The sequence below is a fragment of the Andrographis paniculata genome, unplaced genomic scaffold, assembly GCF_009805555.1.
Source record: "Andrographis paniculata isolate CXL003 unplaced genomic scaffold, ASM980555v1 Contig78END, whole genome shotgun sequence".
NCBI classification, from domain to species: Eukaryota; Viridiplantae; Streptophyta; class Magnoliopsida; order Lamiales; family Acanthaceae; genus Andrographis; species Andrographis paniculata.
In genome coordinates this window covers 3,166,070-3,184,592 of record NW_026137615.1, presented here as the reverse complement: position 1 = coordinate 3,184,592, position 18,523 = coordinate 3,166,070, and the positions used below count along the sequence as shown (strand labels likewise).

The following is an 18,523-nucleotide window of genomic DNA, read 5'->3' as shown; positions in this document are numbered from 1 at the left end:
CTAGAGTCGGACAAAAACTGATATGCACGACAATTTGATATATGTATACAGGGTGATATGAACCCGATACTATAATAAACGGGTCGGGTTAGGATTGTGGCTCTCAATTCGAATCCGACACAACAATCGATTATAATATATTAATATGATTAATATATTTATTATATAGGTAAAATAATCGTAATTTAATAATTTTTTTACAAATTAATTTAAACTAAATTTAATTTAAATAATTCATTTTAATTTATGTTTAAATCAATAAAAACTAACGTAACACGATAAAAAATAATTTAATTTAAATTAAAAATTTCGACTTAATTATATATACAGATCAATATAAGTCAATTCAAACTCGACACACGACAATAAATGGGTCAAACACAAACACAAACACAAACACGAGACGAATCTATCGTTGCCGCTGTAACCAAAACACACCCTTGGATTATAAGAAATACAACCAAATTCAACAAATCCTTCATGTTTGGTTCACAAATCACACATTGACGTCAAATTTCTTCCATATCTCAAATCACAAATGCACAATACTTTCATCTTTCTATCTTCCTTTTAATTACTTGAATTGACTTGTGAAACGATTCTGTTCTTCTGTTCTCTCAGCCTCGCAACACTTTGTTGAGATATTCTCCGAGCGCCCAAATCGGGAAGATGTTTCTGTAAGCCGAGTAGCTGATCGTGCAGTTCTTGTTGAATACGCCGACGATTTCCTGCAAAGATGAACCAAATTCACTCAACCCAGGATATATGTTGGTGAGTTTAATGCTTCAATTTCGAATCTAGATGTGAATTTCATCGACGATTTCTTACAAAGATCAACGAAATTCACTCAAACCAGGATATATTTTGGTGAGTTTAATGCTTCAATTTCAAATCTGGGTGTGAATTTCATCGATCTCAACTCTCAAGTGTTTATTCGTTGCTTCTAGTGGTTGAGAGTTTCCTCGGTTGGATTGGGGATTTTTCCTCACCTGTTGTGGAAAGTCGCCATTCTCCATCTGAGCATCGATCAGCACTTTAGCAGCACGGTGCAGTGGATTTGCATCCCTCCCTGCCTGCTCGATCACAAATATTTGAAAATCATTCAATCTTCTGCTCATGTTCTAACTTAGGGTTTTGGAATGTTTTTAGAGAATAGCAAAAGCTTGAATCGAAAGTTTGAAAATCAAATCAAATATGTGTTTAGTGAATGATTTCTAGATGAACTTTTAATTTTAATGTTAAACCAAATGATCTTGAAAAAAATTTATGAACACACTTACTTGCCCTGCTTCGATAAGCGCCAACATTGCCCATCCAGTTTGCACAATGTGAGGTTTGCAGTTTGGCAAGTTTGTGTACACCTATTGCCATGAAATGAATCATTGTTGTGAGTTGACAATAGATTCGAGTGTCGAAAATTGTTGTTTACCTTATCTTGGCTTGAGAGGAAGCTCTCGCCCCATCCCCCGTCGGGGAGTTGCTTGGATAAGAGAAACTCGCACGCTTTTCGCATGTGGAAGCTGTTTTCATACATCTTCCCGCCTGCTATCAGCCCTTTTATCCCGAACCATGTCCCGTAGGTGTAGCAAACGCCCCATGATCCGTACCTAGCCATAGTTTTCCATCAAGAACATAGTATCATAAGATTGGATTGTATGTTCGAGCAGGATTTCTAGCGTACCATGAGCCGTCAATTAACTGAATGCTTTCGATGAATTTGACGGCGTTCTTGATGCAGGCTAGAATGTCCTCTGCGCGATATCCGGGATGCAACTTGTTGAATAGACTCAGGCCCTGAATGGCTGAGGACGTGCACTCGACGTTCTGGTAGTCGATCATGATGTCTGTGAACATCTCCGAAGGATTGATCATCTGTTGATGGATTCATTCGAATTCTCATCAGTCGAAGAGCTTGTTTTATATAGTTTTGATTTATGTGGTTTACCTCCAACCAGGCGTAGGATCTTGTGAGCTCGTACGATGCGAATCCTCCGCTGCTATTCTACGACAAATAAAAAAGGATGATGTCCCGTTGAGGCTGTCGGAGAAAATGAACGTAAGATTCGATTGTTACCTGAAACGATAGAAGCAAGTCGACTGCGTCGTGCAGCCTATCCGGCGCTAGTGCTTCTCCTACAACCTCAGACGGTAATTGCGACAGAAGAAGTGCTGCCTTTAGACCTTCTGCCGTACAGTCGGAAACAACCCATCCTTGATCTGCAGTCGAAAACGACCATCCGCCTTTCGATCTATGGCGATACCAAGAGCTCGGGTTCCCGGAACTGTCTTTTCCAATCTTCATAGTCGAAACACGGTACGTTAAGCGTAAGAACCAAGTTTAATAAACGCGTCGGTATTGAATGGTTGGACTCACTTGTGATCTTTTGATGAAGTTATGAGCCCGTTCGATTGTCGGACCGTATTCGTTCTGCAGTTTAGTAGCGAGCATTGCCGGGACAGTGAAAACGACGTCCCACAGCTGACTCCCGTTATATAATTGCATCTTCATGCCGTCTTCGGCCAGCCATAAATAGTCCTTTATTCTCGAAAGGTGTCGCGTCACGGATGTGGAGTTCGGTTCGTGGATCCAGCAACAGAGCATGTTGAGTACCTTGTAAGAGAACCCGTGTTAACCTCGTAAGGAAAGAAAAAGCTCGACGAAGTAATATTACCTTGTTTACGGGTCCGAGGCAAAGGTAGTTCGTGTTGACATCCTCGTACCGGATATGGTCCATCACCATGCCTAGAGCTCGATCTCTTACCTTCGAGAATGGCCATCGCTTGAAAAGAGGTTCGACGAATCCGTGCAGACATTTCCATAGGATGTCTTGTAAGCGCGAATGTGGGTAGTATAAGTCCTCCTGTACGTCGACCCGACTAATATCTCACCATTTTTTCAAAACAGAGTTGAGTTCTATTTATAAACAAACGTACCTTGGAGCATTGAATTCTTGCCGAGTCCCAATCGATTTGATGGTAAGGCTGAGTATAGATCTCTTTACGGAGAGAGTGTACGGTGGCATTGATCGGGCCTACGAATCTCTTACCGTATAAATACGACATCGGGAGGTACACGAGCCGGCAATGGCACCACATACGGCCTACAATCGTATTGTCACACAAGATAAATATAGTGTGTTTTGGAAGATTCTCTTTAAATTTTACTATTCATAAAAAAAAAAAAGTTTCTTCAAAAATATCAAATCAAACGACTACTTTTTATTTTTATATTATACTAAAAATCAATTTTACGTTCAAAAAATCACAAAAATACCTATTTATATCACATTATAGAATTATTTAAATTCAAAAATTTTTACTATTAAAAATCTCAGTTCAAAATTCAAACCACCAAACAAACCTACGTATAGTAGAATTGTATAAAGTTATTACAAAAAGTTTTGCAAAAGATCGAGTAAACGAAAGTGCACCCGGATGAATAGGAAGCGAATAAGGGAGGAGCCACAACTCCGGAGGCAAAGGATTATTCCCGTCCCATTCATACACGCCGAGCACCTATACTTACACGGAAACTACATCCTTTCAAACAACATGTTTGAGATAGATCAGCAGGGATACAAGGAATTAGTGACGACAATATATATACAGCCGGAACCTAAATACATGCTAAGGGTGGCAACCGACCCCAACCCCAAAATATATGTATTTTATATTAATTTATCCCCCTAATTTTTTTAAAAAAATTTTATTGTGTAAAAAATCATATAAATTTTGCCCATATTTACACTTTTAACCTTTATTTTTTTTTTTAATTGTAAAAAATTATTAAATTTTATGCAATTTTGTTGAAATTTTTTCTAAAAAATTTAATTTGTTCTATTTCTTTTACCTGGCTATGCCGAGAATAATAATAAAAAAAAAGACAACATTGAATCAATAAAAAATTCGATATTTTGCCCCCCTAGAATTTTATGGCTAACTCTATCATGATATATATATAGACGAACCGAGAGCCAATATTTTCCCCACGAGGGAATATAGGTAGCGCCTCCGTGATCCAGAATCCATGATCTTGCTCGGATCATAACTTCATCTCCCGGTTCATCGCCTAGAAGTCTTAGTATGACATAATTGAGCACGGTGGCGAACATGATGCTATGTCCCTCGATGTGCAAGCCCCATCCACCGTCTTCGTTCTATGTATAGATATAGAATCGCGTTTAAAAATCGATCGACGGATCACGGGACATGGAAGTACTTTTAAGAGTAAAAATTATTTTTGGTCCCATTCAATATTATAATTATCAATTTTGGTCTTATTCAAAATTTTTTATCAATTTTAATCCAACTCAAATGAAAATTTATCAATTTTAGTTCCAAGATGGGTGACTTAAACTGAACACAACCGTGTTGGATGAGTCAGAAAGGTGACTGGACGTCCCAGGCAGCCAACACGGCCATGTTGATTACCCTGCACTTCTGAACACAGCCGTGTTTCTGCCCGTATTCTGAACGCAACCATGTTCTGCCCAAATTCTCAACACAACTATTGTCTAGGCCATGTTCCTGCTCATGTTCTCAATACAGCCATATTTTAGGCCATGTTCACGACCCCGTTCTCAACACAGCCATATTTTAGGCTATGTTCACGACCATGTTTTCAATATAATAATATTGTAGATCATACTTATTATTATTTTCACATTTTTGTTAAAATTATTTGATCTATATATATTTATAATTCAACAAAAAATAATATATTGATATATATTTTTAACAATATTATTTTGAATAATAATTTTAATTTATAATTTATAATTTATAGAAATAATTAATTTAAAATAATATTTTAAAATTTTTACTATAAGTTTTTAAAAATATATATAATGATAATTATTAAAAATATATATTAATATATTATTATTTTTATATATACTTTTGCAATTATTTTTTAAAATATTAAAAATTGATTATTTTTTATTTTATGAAATAATTGTAAAAAATATTTTTGTTGAATTATAAATATATATCAAATAATTTTAACAAAGAAGTGAAAATAATAATAAATATGACTTACAATATGATTATATTGAAAACATGGTCGTGAATATGACTTAAAACATGACTGTGTTGAGAACAAGGTCGGAAACATGGCTGTGTTGAGAACATGGGCATGAACATGGCCTAGAACATGGTTGTGTTGAGAACATGAGCAGAAATATAGCTATGTTCAAAATATGGGCAGGAACACGACCGTGTTCAGAAATGCAGGGTAATCAACACGGCCGTGTTGGCTGCCTGGGATGCCAGTCACCTTTCTGACTCATCCAACGCGGCCGTGTTCAGTCTCAATCACCCATCTTAGGACTAAAATTGATAAATTTTCATTTGAGTGAGACCAAAATTAATAAAAAGTTTTGAATGAGACCAAAATTGATAATTATGATATTGAATGAGACAAAATATGATGTTTGCTCTACTTTTAATACCTGATGGTTGTAGAGGTAGCGGCGTATCTCCCGACGATGCTCCTCCGGTAAGGCTGAGCTTAGAGCATTCATTAGAAACAACGCTATTATCTACAATGCATGAATACGTATACACGTCAATGCTAAAGGAGAGCTCCCCAAGACTATATATTTAAAGTATTTTTTTATCATTTTCGTTTGTACCACTTCAAAGTATATATTTTCTATTTTAGGTTAAGTAATCATACATTAATTACAAAATACCTTTAATTTTTATTTAAATTACAAACATACTATTACACATACAGTTATTTTATACATAAAATTAAATGACAAAAATGTCGGAAATTTTTACTCGCTTTCACTAACCAATTAAATACTAGTTATTACAAAATTCCAAAAGACCCATTTAAAAAATGAACGAATGAAATATGTATGTTATCCATATGTTTTATCCCTATATACTTTATCTGTTATTTAAATTTATTCTCATTTTTTCTTTTCGATTGTCGTCTAAATTTATTTTCATATTTTTTATTGAAAAAATAGCAATTGTTCTAATTATTTTATCCTAAAAAAATATTTCTATTTTTATTTATTTTTATTAAAATTTATGTCCATTAAATAATCACATAATTAAATAATAAAAAATATATAAATTAGTGGATAAAACAAGTCTATATTACCAAGCCTGGGAGGAGAAAAAGAGGGCCGCCATAGTCCCCAGGCCAATGTCCATCGTCAGCCTGGAGACTTGAGTAGAATTTCATCCCTTTTCTCAACACATTTGCTACTCTTTTCTCCACGTCCTCGTCGCTATTTCCGTCGCTGTCATAACTCCGACCATGGCGTCGGAAAATGCCGTCGTCTTGGGCAAACTACAATACAGACGTGTTTTTTTACCTCAAATTTTTTAATTTTTTACTATTTGATCTCTGTATTTTTCGAAAAAAAATAATACTTTTTTTTCTTGTAAATATTCCATCAAACAATACTTTAATACCAAACTCAATCAAATATTTTTTTAAACTAATCAAACGAAACACACTCATATTTAATCCAAACAATTCTCAATAAAAATATACTCTCTCCGTCCCACTTTTTTCGTCCATTATTTTTATTTTCGTCTATTCTATTTTATCTGTCACTTACTCTTTAAAAAATATAATTATACACTTTAATTGCATTTTAAATTTTATAATTATAATTTTTTAATCTTAATTATACAATTTAGTTACCTTAATTTTAATTTCTAATTAATTTTATAATACAATAATTATATTATGTAATACACTTTTTAATCATTTATTAATTATATTTTACATTTCTTGTATCTATAATAAATCGGACATAAAAGTGAGACTTATGAAGTATTATATACTTACTAATTAAGAAAGAAAAATAATATTTTTATTAGAAAAGTGATCAATGTATAAAAATAATTAATTATATTTATAAAAAATTATAGAAAATGAAGAAAAAAAATATAAATAGTGTATATTAATGATAATACTTTATATAAATATTAAATGAAAATTAATAGTTAAATATTGAATTTTTTACTTTGCCAAAATTAGTAATGGAATCAATTTAAATGACAAAAAAAAGTGAGAAAAAATTGACAAATGAATAATTATTTTAATTTACAAAATCATATCAAAATACTATTTAAACTAAAATTCAAATTAAATATTTAATTTCAAATCAAAACCAAATAAATTAATTAGTTTAAATTTTAAGTTTAATTAAAATAATATTATGATTTAATATTCTATGAAATAAATATTTTTTGTTTTCAATTATATACGACCATTTTTAACGCGACCTGTATCCTCATGAGGAGATCGGAGCTCTGACGGATGCTATGGCTGCTGGCCTGAAAGCTCCGGCGGGCCTGGTCGACGGCGGCGTTGTGGCGGGGAGTGGGCGGCGTCGGGTCGAATTCCCAGAACTGTCTTCCGGCGTGGCCGTTGGCGGTGGTCAGCCATTGGCGGTGGCCGTCGTCTTCGTCGTCGGAGAATTTCAATTTCCACATGGCGGGGGGCACTGAAGAAACTCAAACACGACTTCCAGTTTTACACTCTTTATAGGAAACTATCTGAGAGAGAATACGATTATGTTCTTTTCATTTTGATTTTGATTTTTTTATTGTTATTTTTTAATATAAAAAAATAAAATAAAATACTCTTTTCGTTTCATAATAAGGATATTATTTTTTATTTTTGTTCGTCCCAAAACAAATGTACCATTTTTTAATTTAGTAAATATACTATCTACCTAATATAATAAATACCCTTATAACTTACAATATATTACACAAATGATATCACTTTTATAACATACCGTAGTAATAGGGGCATTTTTATCCTTTTCACTACAAAATAATATAATACTAACATTTAAAAATCTACGTGCAAAAAATAAAAGATGTTCTTATTGCGGGACGGAGGGAGTAGACTTTATATACAAAATAGTTATGTCATTTTATTTAAATATAAATATTAAAAGTTAGGAAAACGTTACGGTACCCATAATATACAAAACAACACAAGTCTTTATTGAAAACAACATGTGTTATTTGTATTAATGACATTTGTTGTTTGTTTATGATTACACGAATGTTGTACAAGTGTATGTCATGTGCTGAAATAAATTGTTGTGTGTGTTGAATGAAACTATATCATGTATTGTTAGTTCATGTGTTGTGTTTGTATTATATAAATATAAATAATGTGCTGTTATTAACATTACCGTGTACTGTTTGCTATCTATTTGTGTGTTAGTTTATATGTTGTGTTTGTATTTTATGAATATAAATAATGTACTGTCACTAACTTATCTATGTGGAGCATAGTACTGAATTTGAGATTCTGCACCGTCATCGCCGCCTTAAAAAAAAATAAAATTATTTTATAATAACAATAAGATATATAAAAAGTATTTCCATTGTCTTACTTATTGTGTCAATTTTTTATTTTAGTATCCTCCACTTATTTTTCACTTTCAAATTTTTTGGAAAAAAATTATTTACTCCAATCTCATTTAAATTGTTTTAATTTATAATTTAATTTTAATTAAACTAATTAATTATCTTAATATATAATTATTCTTATTATACGATAATTATATTTATTGATACATTCTTAATTATTTACTAATTTTATCTTCTTAAATTCTCGTATTTACAGTAAAATGGGGTGAAAAATAAAAAAATATTAATTAAGATAGGACAAAGAGAATATTATTATTTTTATTTACAAAATATCACATTAAAATAATATTTAAACTAAAACTTTAATGAGAAATCAAATTCAAATAAAAGAAAAAAGTATATATATAAATGGAAATTAATATACTCTCTCCGTCAATGGTTACTATTTTCTACTTTCGTCCGTTTCAAAACAATGTTATAATTTTCTAATTTAGTAATTGTACTACCTAACATAATAAATGTTCTTAAAACTAATACTATATTACACAAATGTCATTACTTTTATATTACATAATACTAATAGGAGTATTTTCGTCTTTTTCACTATAACCCATTATAATACTAATATTAAAAAATTTACGTGAAAAAAAAAACGGCAACCTTGCACCGGAACGGAAGAAGTATAAAACTGCAAGATTATTGCGTGAAAATAAATCAATTTGCATGATACTATTGTTGGAAATATGGGTAAAAATACTAACAATGTTTTAAATATTTTAAATTCTATAAATAGTGTAATATGGTTAAAAGGTAATAATGTTAGAAAATTTTAAATTTCCTATAAATCAAATAGGTTTTGAGTAATACTTAATGAGATATAGAAATCACTTATTTGCTAATCTCACACGTTATATCATACTTAATACATCCAAGAGAGTCGTATATGCAATAGCCGAACTAGACGACAAAATTGGAGGGGGGCAAAATGTGGATTTACTTTTATCATTTTGATATACTGCATCCGTCTACTGTCAATCTATTCATTTATTTTTTGTATATAATATTTAAATATTAATTATTATATTAAAATATAGTATAAATTAAAAAAAATAACAAAAATATTTCTATTGGTATCTTATAGTACTAATGAAATAAAATTTGTACAAAAAATTATATAAATATAAAGATATTTTTAATGTTAAAACAATGATGTCAAATGCAAATGGATAGATTAGTGATGAAGGGAGGTAGTATATATTTTTATTTCCTTTGGTACACTCGGATAAAAAAAATAAAAAAATAAAAAAAAGGAGGCAAAATAATATTTTTGAAACTGGAAATTTTAACATAATTATATATTCTTTCCGTCGTACCTATCATCTCCACAGTTTATGTCCGTCCCAAATCTCATAGGAAGAAAAATGATTATACATTTTAATTTTATTTAAAAAATTTTAATTATTTTTTTTTTAATTTTAATTACACATATCGATCTTAATTTATAATTATTTATACTAAAAAAAATATTTAAAAAAACAAATGAATAAAACTATATTCTTTCTATCCGTTTCTAAGGTCACATTTATCTTTTGCGATATTGTATTAACATTAAAAATATCTTTATATTTGTATAATTTTTTTATCTTTTTTTTTTTTTTACAAATGTCTATCTATTAGTATTATAAGACACCAATAAAAATATTTTTGCAATTTTATTTTAATTTGTACTATATTTTGATATAATAATTAATATTCAAATATCTAAAAAGTAATAGTAAATAAGACCTTAGAATCGGACGAAAATAGTATAATTTTTTAATTTTTACACCAAAAATAATAATAATAATAATAATAACTAAGAAACATGGGGAGCAAATTATTAAAAATACATAAGTTTTACATCAAATTTTTCGATATGTAAAAGACACCCGCACAGTACTATCATCGCCTATCTTCCTTCAATTACTTGAATTGAATTAGGATAATTCCTCTGTTTAAGCTTCTGTTCACTCAGCCTCGCAACACTTTGTTCAGATATTCACCGAGCGCCCAAATCGAGAAAATGTTTCTGTAAGCGGAGTAGCTGATCATGAGGCTATTGTTGGACACGCCAACGATTTCCTGCAAGAACCAGCCAAAACCACTCAAATCGAGATCATTTTGGTGAGTTTAATGCTTCAATTTCAAATCTGGATGTGAATTTCATTGATCTTAAGTGTTTTGCTATTATTGAATATTCGATTCATTCTTATGTTGATAGTTTCCTCAATTGGATTGGGGATTTTCTCTCACCTGTTGTGGAAAATCTCCGTTCTCCATTTGAGCATCGATTAGCACTTTAGCAGCATGGTGCAACGGATTTGTGTCCCTCTCTGCCTGCTCGATCGAAAATATGAGAAAATGATTCAATCTGTTGCTCATGTTTTATTATGTGTTTCTGTGCCTCAGAACTTAGGGTTTGTTTGTGGTTTAAAATGTTCATAGAGAATTGCAAATGCTTGAATGGAATGTTTTGAAATTAAATCAAATAAGATACTTTAGGGTGTGTTTGTTTGGAGGATTGGATTGAATTTACACTATTCATCCAATTTTTTTCCCTCAAAAATATCAAATTAAATATCTATTTTTTATTTTTTATATTATATTAAAAATCAATTTTACATTCAAAACATCACATCAACACCTATTTATATCTCATCGTACAACCTAACTCAAAATCCAAACCCCCGAACAAACACACCCTTTTAGTGAATGATTCCTAGATCAACTTTTAATTCTTTAGTACATTTTATCATTTTAATTTCGTAACTGAAGTTTGTCGCCGACTAGTAGTAAAAATATTTTGCAATTTTAGTTCTCCGGTATCGGAGATGCTACCTGGCGCTCATGTGACTTGCCGGAGCACACTTGTCCACAAGGTCAGCCACACCTTAAGGACATCTAGATTTTTATTTTTTTAAAAATTTTTATTTTATCGTTGATTTGGTCCGATACGTGTCTTCCGGCGAGCAACGTGAGTGTTACGTAGGCGTCTCCGGCGCTGGATGACTAAAAGTGCAAAAAAATTTCATTTACGGGACTAGATTTATACAAGCTCAAGTTATGACTAAAATGATAATATGGGTTCATTACGGACTAAACAAATTAATTTATTTTTAATTTTAATGTTGAACCAAATGGTTTGGAAAACAAATATGAAGACACTTACTTGCCCTGCTTCGATGAGCGCCAACAACGCCCATCCGGTGTGCACCACATGAGCTTTGTCATTCGGCAAATTTGTGTACACCTATTGCCATGAAACGAATCATTTTTTTGGAGCTGATCAGCAGCAAATTCAAGTGTCGAAAATAAATTTTTACCTTATCGTGACTCGATAGATAGCTCTCGCCCCATCCCCCGCCATGGAGTTGCTTAGATAAAAGAAACTCGCACGCTTTTCGCACATGGGAGCTGTTTTCATACGTCTTCCCGCCTGCGATCAGCCCTTTTATCCCGAACCATGTCCCGTAGGTGTAGCACACGCCCCACGATCCGTACCTAGCCATTGTTTTTCGATGAACAGCATAGTATCATAAGATTGAATTGTAATGAGTTCGGTATGTTTGTGCAGGATTTGTTGTATTACCATGAGCCGTCGGATAATTGAATGTTTTCGATGAATTTGACGGCGTTCTCGATGCACGCCACGATGGCGTCCGCGCGATAGCCGGGATGCAGCTTGTTGAATAGAATCAGTCCCTGAATGGCTGCCGACGTGCACTCGACGTACGGGTAGTCGATCATTATATCCCCGAAGATCTCCGCGGGATTAATCATCTATCAGATGGATTCATTCGAATAGATCTCATCAATAGTTTGATCACCGGTATAATGATTTGTTTCGATTCGTTTACCTCCAACCAGGCGTAGGATCTCGTGAGCTCGTACGATGCAAATCCTCCGCCGCTATTCTGCGACAGATAAAAATGACGATGTCCCGTCGAGGCTTTTTTTGGAAATGAATGTAACGTTCGATCGTTACCTGAAACGACAGAAGCAAGTCGACTGCGTCGTGTAGCCTATCTAGTGCTATTGCTTCTCCTGCAATCCCCGACGGCAATTGCGACAGAAGAAGTGCTGCCTTTAGACCTTCTGCCGTACAGTCGGAAACAACCCATCCTTGATCTGCAGTCGAAAACGACCATCCGCCTTTCGATCTATGGCGATACCAAGAGCTCGGGTTCCCGGAACTGTCTTTTCCAATCTTCATAGTCGAAACACGGTACGTTAAGCGTAAGAACCAAGTTTAATAAACGCGTCAGTATTGAATGGTTGGACTCACTTGTGATCTTTTGATGAAGTTATGAGCCCGTTCGATCGTCGGACCATATTCGTTCTGCAGTTTAGTAGCGAGCATTGCCGGGACAGTGAAAACGACGTCCCACAGCTGACTCCCGTTATATGATTGCATCTTCATGCCGTCTTCGGCCAGCCATAAATAGTCCTTTATTCTCGAAAGGTGTCGCGTCACGGATGTGGAGTTCGGTTCGTGGATCCAGCAACAGAGCATGTTGAGTACCTTGTAAGAGAACCCGTGTTAACCTCGTAAGGAAAGAAAAAGCTCGACGAAGTAATATTACCTTGTTTACGGGTCCGAGGCAAAGGTAGTTCGTGTTGACATCCTCGTACCGGATATGGTCCATCACCATGCCTAGAGCTCGATCTCTTACCTTCGAGAATGGCCATCGCTTGAAAAGAGGTTCGACGAATCCGTGCAGACATTTCCATAGGATGTCTTGTAAGCGCGAATGTGGGTAGTATAAGTCCTCCTGTACGTCGACCCGACTAATATCTCACCATTTTTTCAAAACAGAGTTGAGTTCTATTTATAAACAAACGTACCTTGGAGCATCGAATTCTTGCCGAGTCCCAATCGATTTGATGGTAAGGCTGAGTATAGATCTCTTTACGGAGAGAGTGTACAGTGGCATTGATAGGGCCTACGAATCTCTTACCGTATAAATACGACATCGGGAGGTACACGAGCCGGCAATGGCACCACATACGGCCTACAATCGTATCGTCACACAAGATAAATATAGGGTGTGTTTTGGAAGATTCTCTTCAAATTTTACTATTCATAAAAAAAAATTTCTTCAAAAATATCAAATCAAACGACTATTTTTTTATTTTTATATTATACTAAAAATCAATTTTACATTCAAAACATTACAGAAATACCTTTTTATATCACATTATAAAACTATTCAAATTCAAAATTGTTACTATTAAAATCTCAGTTCAAAATCCAAACCACCAAACAAACCTACATATAGTAGAACCGTATAAAGTTATTACAAGAAGTTTTGCAAATGATCGAGTAAACGAAAGTGCACCCGGATGAATAGGAAGCGAATAAGGGAGGAGCCACAACTCCGGAGGCAAAGGATTATTCCCGTCCCATTCATACACGCCGAGCACCTATACTTACGGGGAAAAAAATTTGTTTCAGACAACATAGTCGATAAATCAACAAAGACATAACGCACGAGCAACAAAAAAACTAGATACGAACAGAGAGCCAGCATTTTCCCCAGGAGGGAATGTAGGTAGCGCCACCGTGATCAAGAATCCATGCTCTTGCTCGTTTCACGACCTCATCTCCCGGTCCATCGCCTAGAAGCCTTAGGGTGACGTAATTGAGCACGGTGCCGAACATGGTGCTATGTCCCTCGATGTGCAAGCCCCATCCGCCGTCTTCGTTCTATAGACTCATCGATTGAAAATCGATGAATCATTGGACATAAAAATATGTATGCTTTCTAGAAACATAATGTGATTTAATACCTGATGGTTGTAAAGGTATCGGCGTATTTCTTGGCGATGCTCCTCCGTCAGTGTTGAGCTTAGCGCATCCATTATAAACAATGTTATTATCTGGGACATATAGATGTCTTAGCTATTGAATGTAATTTTAAGTTTTTAACTAGTCATGTAAAAAAAAATAAATGTCATTTTGTGACCGATGAATTTGAATATATAATATCCAATCTGGATTGGGTTCACCTCTAAATTCCGAACTCAAATATAATATACTTCATTCGTCTCCTACTAAACTATTAAAACTTCTCATTTTTTATTTTCTTTTAAAAAAAAAGTAACAATCTAAAATGTCTTTATTTTTTACTTTTTTTTTTTTTTTTTACGTTACTTTTCAAAAACAATTTGAATATTACATTACTTTATTAAATTACATATTTATAAAATACTAGTTTTTCTTAATTTGTATGTAAAAGTCAAATGCAAAGTTTATCACCAGACTGAGGAAAGATAATACTCAATCCGGTTTGACCCGATATCAAATAAATAAATGAATCTGGGTCGGATCTCCACTCTACTTGGACCCATTGCTATGAAGGTTTCAATTATCATCTCCCCAAGCTTAAAAAAAAAATATATATATATATATATATATATATGAAAATGTGTTTGTAATGTTACCAGGCCTGGGAGGAGAAAAAGAGGACCACCATAGTCACCAGGCCAATGTCCATCCTCAGCTTGTAGACTTGAGTAGAATTTCATCCCCTTTCTCAACACATCCACCACTCTTTCCTCGATGTGGCCGTCGCCGTCGCCGTCGTAACTCCGGCCACCGTGTCGGAAAATCTCATCTCCACCGGAAAACTGCAAGACACACATATATTAATACTTTCTTCATTTTACTTTTGGTTTTAAAAGAAAAAAATTAGAAGATTTTTTCAATGGTTAGTGATGTATTTGTTTTGTGAAATAATTTGTATAATATTTTTTTTTATGTAAATTATGAGAAATTGTGTAAAAAATATAAAATATTTATGTATTTTTTGTTGAAAAACATAACACACGTAATTTTGACAGTTTTATCATTTTGTTATTACTCTTTTTTAAAATGAATGAAAAAAATTGTGGCAGATAAGTATAAAAAAGAAAAATTATTGAGTAACTAGAGAAAAACGAGAAAATTTTTGAAACATTTGAAATTAATTAAAAAGAATAGCAAAAGCTCTTATATAGATAAATATAGTCACATGTTCTTGTATAGTTTAGTCCTATGAAAAAAACAATACTACATCCGTTCCGCTCTCGGGGTCTCATTTATTTTTTGTGTGTTGATATTTGAATAATAATTATTATATCAAAACGCAATACAAATTAAGAAAAAATTGCAAAAATACTTTCATTAGTGTCTTATAATACGACATTTGTATAAAAAATTATACAAATATAAAAATATTTTAATGTTAAATACAATGACGTAAATGTAACCTTTAGAGGCACACGAATGGAGTATGTTAAAATATATATATATATATATTATATCGGAATAAATTAAACTCAAACCTGAATCTACAATCATGATCAAAATTTTTGAGTTGGTAATTATATGGTCCGAGCGAGTAGCCCTAACTTACTAGTATTCATATGCTTAAACCACATTATTAATGAATAATCGATTTTTAATGAATAAAAAAATATTTATTTTTATTATTAGAAATTACAATTATTGTATAAGTAAAAAAATTGAAATCAAATACGACCTGTATCCTCATGAGGAGGTCGGAGCTCTGACGGATGCTATGGCAGCTGGCCTGGAAGCTCCGGCGGGCCTGCTCGACGGCGGCGTTGTGGCGGGGAGTGGGCGGCGTTGGGTCGAATTCCCAGAATTGCCTTCCGGCGTGGCGGTTGGTGGTGGTCAGCCATTGCCGGTGGCCGTCGTCTTCCTCGTCGGAGAATCTTAATTTCCACATGGCGGGGGGCACTGAAGAATAAGCTCAAAGCACTTTTAGCTTCACACTCATAAATACAATAGAATTATATATATATATATATATTAAGTGTAAAATACTCCCTGGCTCGATGTAATTTGGGACTATTATTGTAGATTCAAAAATTTATGTAAAGTATAATTAATAAGTAATTAAAAAGTATATTAGTAAAAATAATTATTATATAATAAAATTAATTATATATTAAAATTAAAATAACTAAATAGTATAATTAAGATTTAAAAAAATTATAAATTATGAAATTTAAAATATGATTAAAGTGTATAATCATATTTTTTTTAAAAAAAAAGACAAATATACGAAACAAACAAAAATAAAAAATAGGGACTGTGGGACGGATGGATGAAGTATATAAATATAAATACACACTCCTAGTTTTAGTTTGAGAGAAAATTATTTATTTTTATTTTATTTGGTTATTTGTCACAAATATATATATACTTTCTCCATCCGTTTCTAAATGTTACATTTATTTTTTAAGTCATTATATTTAATATTTAAAAATATTCTTATGTTTATATAATTTATTTTTGTACAAATATCATTATATTAGTATTATAAGATACTAATAGAATTATTTTGACTTATTTTTATTGATTTATATTATATTTTTATATAATAATTAATAATATTTAAAAAAATAATACGCAAAAAATAATTATGATCTTTAGAGTCGGACAGACTAAGAGTGATTACTTTTTATCTACTTTTCATAATTAATAATTAATATCAAAGCTTCTAAAAAAATATACGTAAACATAATATATATATTATGGGAGTATATGTGTGAGTTGAATTTGAGATAATGCATTAATTAGTTATGATGTCGATGCAGAATCACATGCTATGCTGCATGTTGTTATTGCGTAAAAATTCTGCCATTTTGCATGATACTATGGCTAACTAGTAACCACGTTTTATTTGGTATATTATTATAATAATTTGGTTTTTTTTAAAAAAAAATAAAATAAAATTTTCATTTAAAAAAGTTAACATTTAAACAATGATATAAATGTTACTTCCCGGCTGGAAGTTTATCCGGTGCGCATTTTCGGGTAGCGGCTGCGGGTTCTTACGTCATAAAAAAAAAAAAAAATAGTACTTATTCCGTCTCAAAACTATAGTCTGGGTTATGTTTGACACGGAATTTAGGAAATATTATATTGGTAGTGGGTAAAAAGTACGGGTAAAAGACATTTTTGCTCTTGTGAGTGTATTAGTGTAAAAAGTAGTGGCAATTGTGTAATAATAATAAAAAAATAAAGGTAGTTTTATAGTTATATGATTATTTATGGAAATGAGACTATTGTTTTGAGACGGACAAAAATTGTAAACAAAATTATTGTATTGGGACGGAGTGAGTATTATACTTACTGAATTTATTTAAGATGAAAATGGTAGAGTATGTTTAAGTTAAGATTTTGGTTTTGAATAGTAAAATTTTGAAGTAAAATAGTTGTTTAATGTGATATAAATATGTATTGATATGATGTATTGAATGTAAAATTAAATTTTAGTATAATATAATAAATAAAAATAGATATTTAATTTAATATTTTTTTAAAGAATTAAAATATTAAAATTAATTTTAAATCTTCCAAATAAACAAACCCTATATTACATTGATTTTAGTGGAGTTAATGTGAATAGTGTGGGTTGATATTTTTTTGTAAATAAAAGTAAAAATAAAAATAAATTGATAATTTAATAAAGACTGCATAGACTATAAATGAAAAGATGGTAAGATGAGATAACCCTAAATAATATGTGAGACATATGTATTGGGGGGCGCAGAAGTAATAAATCTCTATTTAATTTTAATTTTTATTTTTATTTTAATATATATTAATTAAATTTTAATAAATATATATATTGAATAGAATTTGGATATGTCGTGAGGGTAGTGTCCTTCAAATATTTTTCATTTAAAAAATTCTCAAAGTCAAATAATACCAAAAAAAAAAATTCTCATTTCAAAAAGTATAATCATATTTTAAATTTTATATTTTATTACTCCATTCATCTCACGTACTGTGTCTACAAACACAGTATTTTATGAGGGGTGTAATTAATAGATAATTAAGAATGTATTAATAAAAATAATTATCCTATAATATAAATAATTATAAATTAAGATTAAGATAATTAATTAGTTTAATTAAAATTTTAAAAAAATAAAATTAAAAGGTTTAAAATGAGATTAAAGTGTATAATCATTTTCCAAAAAAGTAAAGTGACATGAATGTAAGATGGACAGAAACGGCAACGTGAACATGATAGGTGGGACGGAGAGAGTATTTTTAATCTTAATTTATAACTTTTTTATTAATATATTTTTTAATTATTTATTA

General features: G+C 31.8%; 2 protein-coding genes and 1 long non-coding RNA gene across 11 annotated transcripts in view; 1 reads left to right on the top strand and 2 right to left on the bottom strand.

Moving 5' to 3' along the window:
- Positions 1-617: 617 nt before the first annotated feature.
- Positions 618-7,464, bottom strand: LOC127239701 (cycloartenol synthase-like). 6 transcript variants are annotated; one of them, XM_051257975.1, is made up of 16 exons: positions 7,237-7,464; positions 6,478-6,515; positions 6,116-6,245; positions 5,451-5,540; positions 3,969-4,157; positions 3,432-3,516; positions 2,935-3,101; positions 2,673-2,861; positions 2,375-2,611; positions 2,075-2,296; positions 1,946-2,002; positions 1,682-1,872; positions 1,430-1,607; positions 1,281-1,361; positions 990-1,073; positions 618-728 (listed from the first exon to the last, which is right to left on the bottom strand). In XM_051257975.1, the coding sequence occupies exons 1-16, from the start codon at positions 7,462-7,464 to the stop codon at positions 618-620; spliced, it is 2,277 nt and encodes a 758-aa protein (XP_051113932.1). The 6 variants fall into 6 exon arrangements, with proteins under 6 accessions (XP_051113932.1, XP_051113934.1, XP_051113933.1 ...); XM_051257977.1 differs by lacking the exon at positions 6,478-6,515 and having other exon boundaries at positions 6,116-6,229; positions 7,240-7,464; XM_051257976.1 differs by lacking the exon at positions 6,478-6,515 and having other exon boundaries at positions 6,116-6,266; positions 7,250-7,464.
- On the top strand, positions 625-13,254 carry LOC127239705 (uncharacterized). 2 transcript variants are annotated; one of them, XR_007836215.1, is made up of 3 exons: positions 625-771; positions 1,739-2,314; positions 12,705-13,254. It is a non-coding gene; the product is annotated as an uncharacterized LOC127239705 (long non-coding RNA). The 2 variants fall into 2 exon arrangements; XR_007836214.1 differs by lacking the exon at positions 12,705-13,254 and adding an exon at positions 2,394-2,943.
- Positions 10,154-18,523, bottom strand: part of LOC127239700 (cycloartenol synthase-like) — a 21,921-nt gene continuing 13,551 nt past the window's right edge. The window contains exons 1-15 of one of the 3 annotated variants that reach the window (XM_051257970.1): positions 15,924-16,176; positions 14,845-15,030; positions 14,191-14,280; positions 13,919-14,107; positions 13,740-13,824; positions 13,246-13,412; positions 12,984-13,172; positions 12,686-12,922; positions 12,386-12,607; positions 12,258-12,314; positions 11,990-12,180; positions 11,724-11,901; positions 11,570-11,650; positions 10,654-10,737; positions 10,154-10,482 (exon numbers count right to left, since the gene is read on the bottom strand). In XM_051257970.1, coding sequence (XP_051113927.1) covers positions 10,372-10,482; positions 10,654-10,737; positions 11,570-11,650; positions 11,724-11,901; positions 11,990-12,180; positions 12,258-12,314; positions 12,386-12,607; positions 12,686-12,922; positions 12,984-13,172; positions 13,246-13,412; positions 13,740-13,824; positions 13,919-14,107; positions 14,191-14,280; positions 14,845-15,030; positions 15,924-16,133 — 2,277 coding nt within the window. In that variant the 5' untranslated portion in view covers positions 16,134-16,176 and the 3' untranslated portion in view covers positions 10,154-10,371. Of the gene's footprint in view, positions 10,483-10,653; positions 10,738-11,569; positions 11,651-11,723; positions 11,902-11,989; positions 12,181-12,257; positions 12,315-12,385; positions 12,608-12,685; positions 12,923-12,983; positions 13,173-13,245; positions 13,413-13,739; positions 13,825-13,918; positions 14,108-14,190; positions 14,281-14,844; positions 15,031-15,923; positions 16,177-18,523 lie in introns of those variants that run through there. The other 2 variants (XM_051257969.1, XM_051257968.1) reach the window with 2 other exon arrangements.

Bases quoted from the DNA above. Each gene is read 5' to 3' on its own strand.
- LOC127239701 (XM_051257973.1), bottom strand. From the start codon at position 7,464: ATGTGGAAATTGAAATTCTCCGACGACGAAGACGACGGCCACCGCCAA. The intron at 2,612-2,672 runs GTAATATTACTT...TTCTCTTACAAG, and splicing joins GCCTCGGACCCGTAAACAAG to GTACTCAACATGCTCTGTTG. The intron at 1,608-1,681 runs GTACGCTAGAAA...AACTATGGCTAG, and splicing joins CAGTTAATTGACGGCTCATG to GTACGGATCATGGGGCGTTT.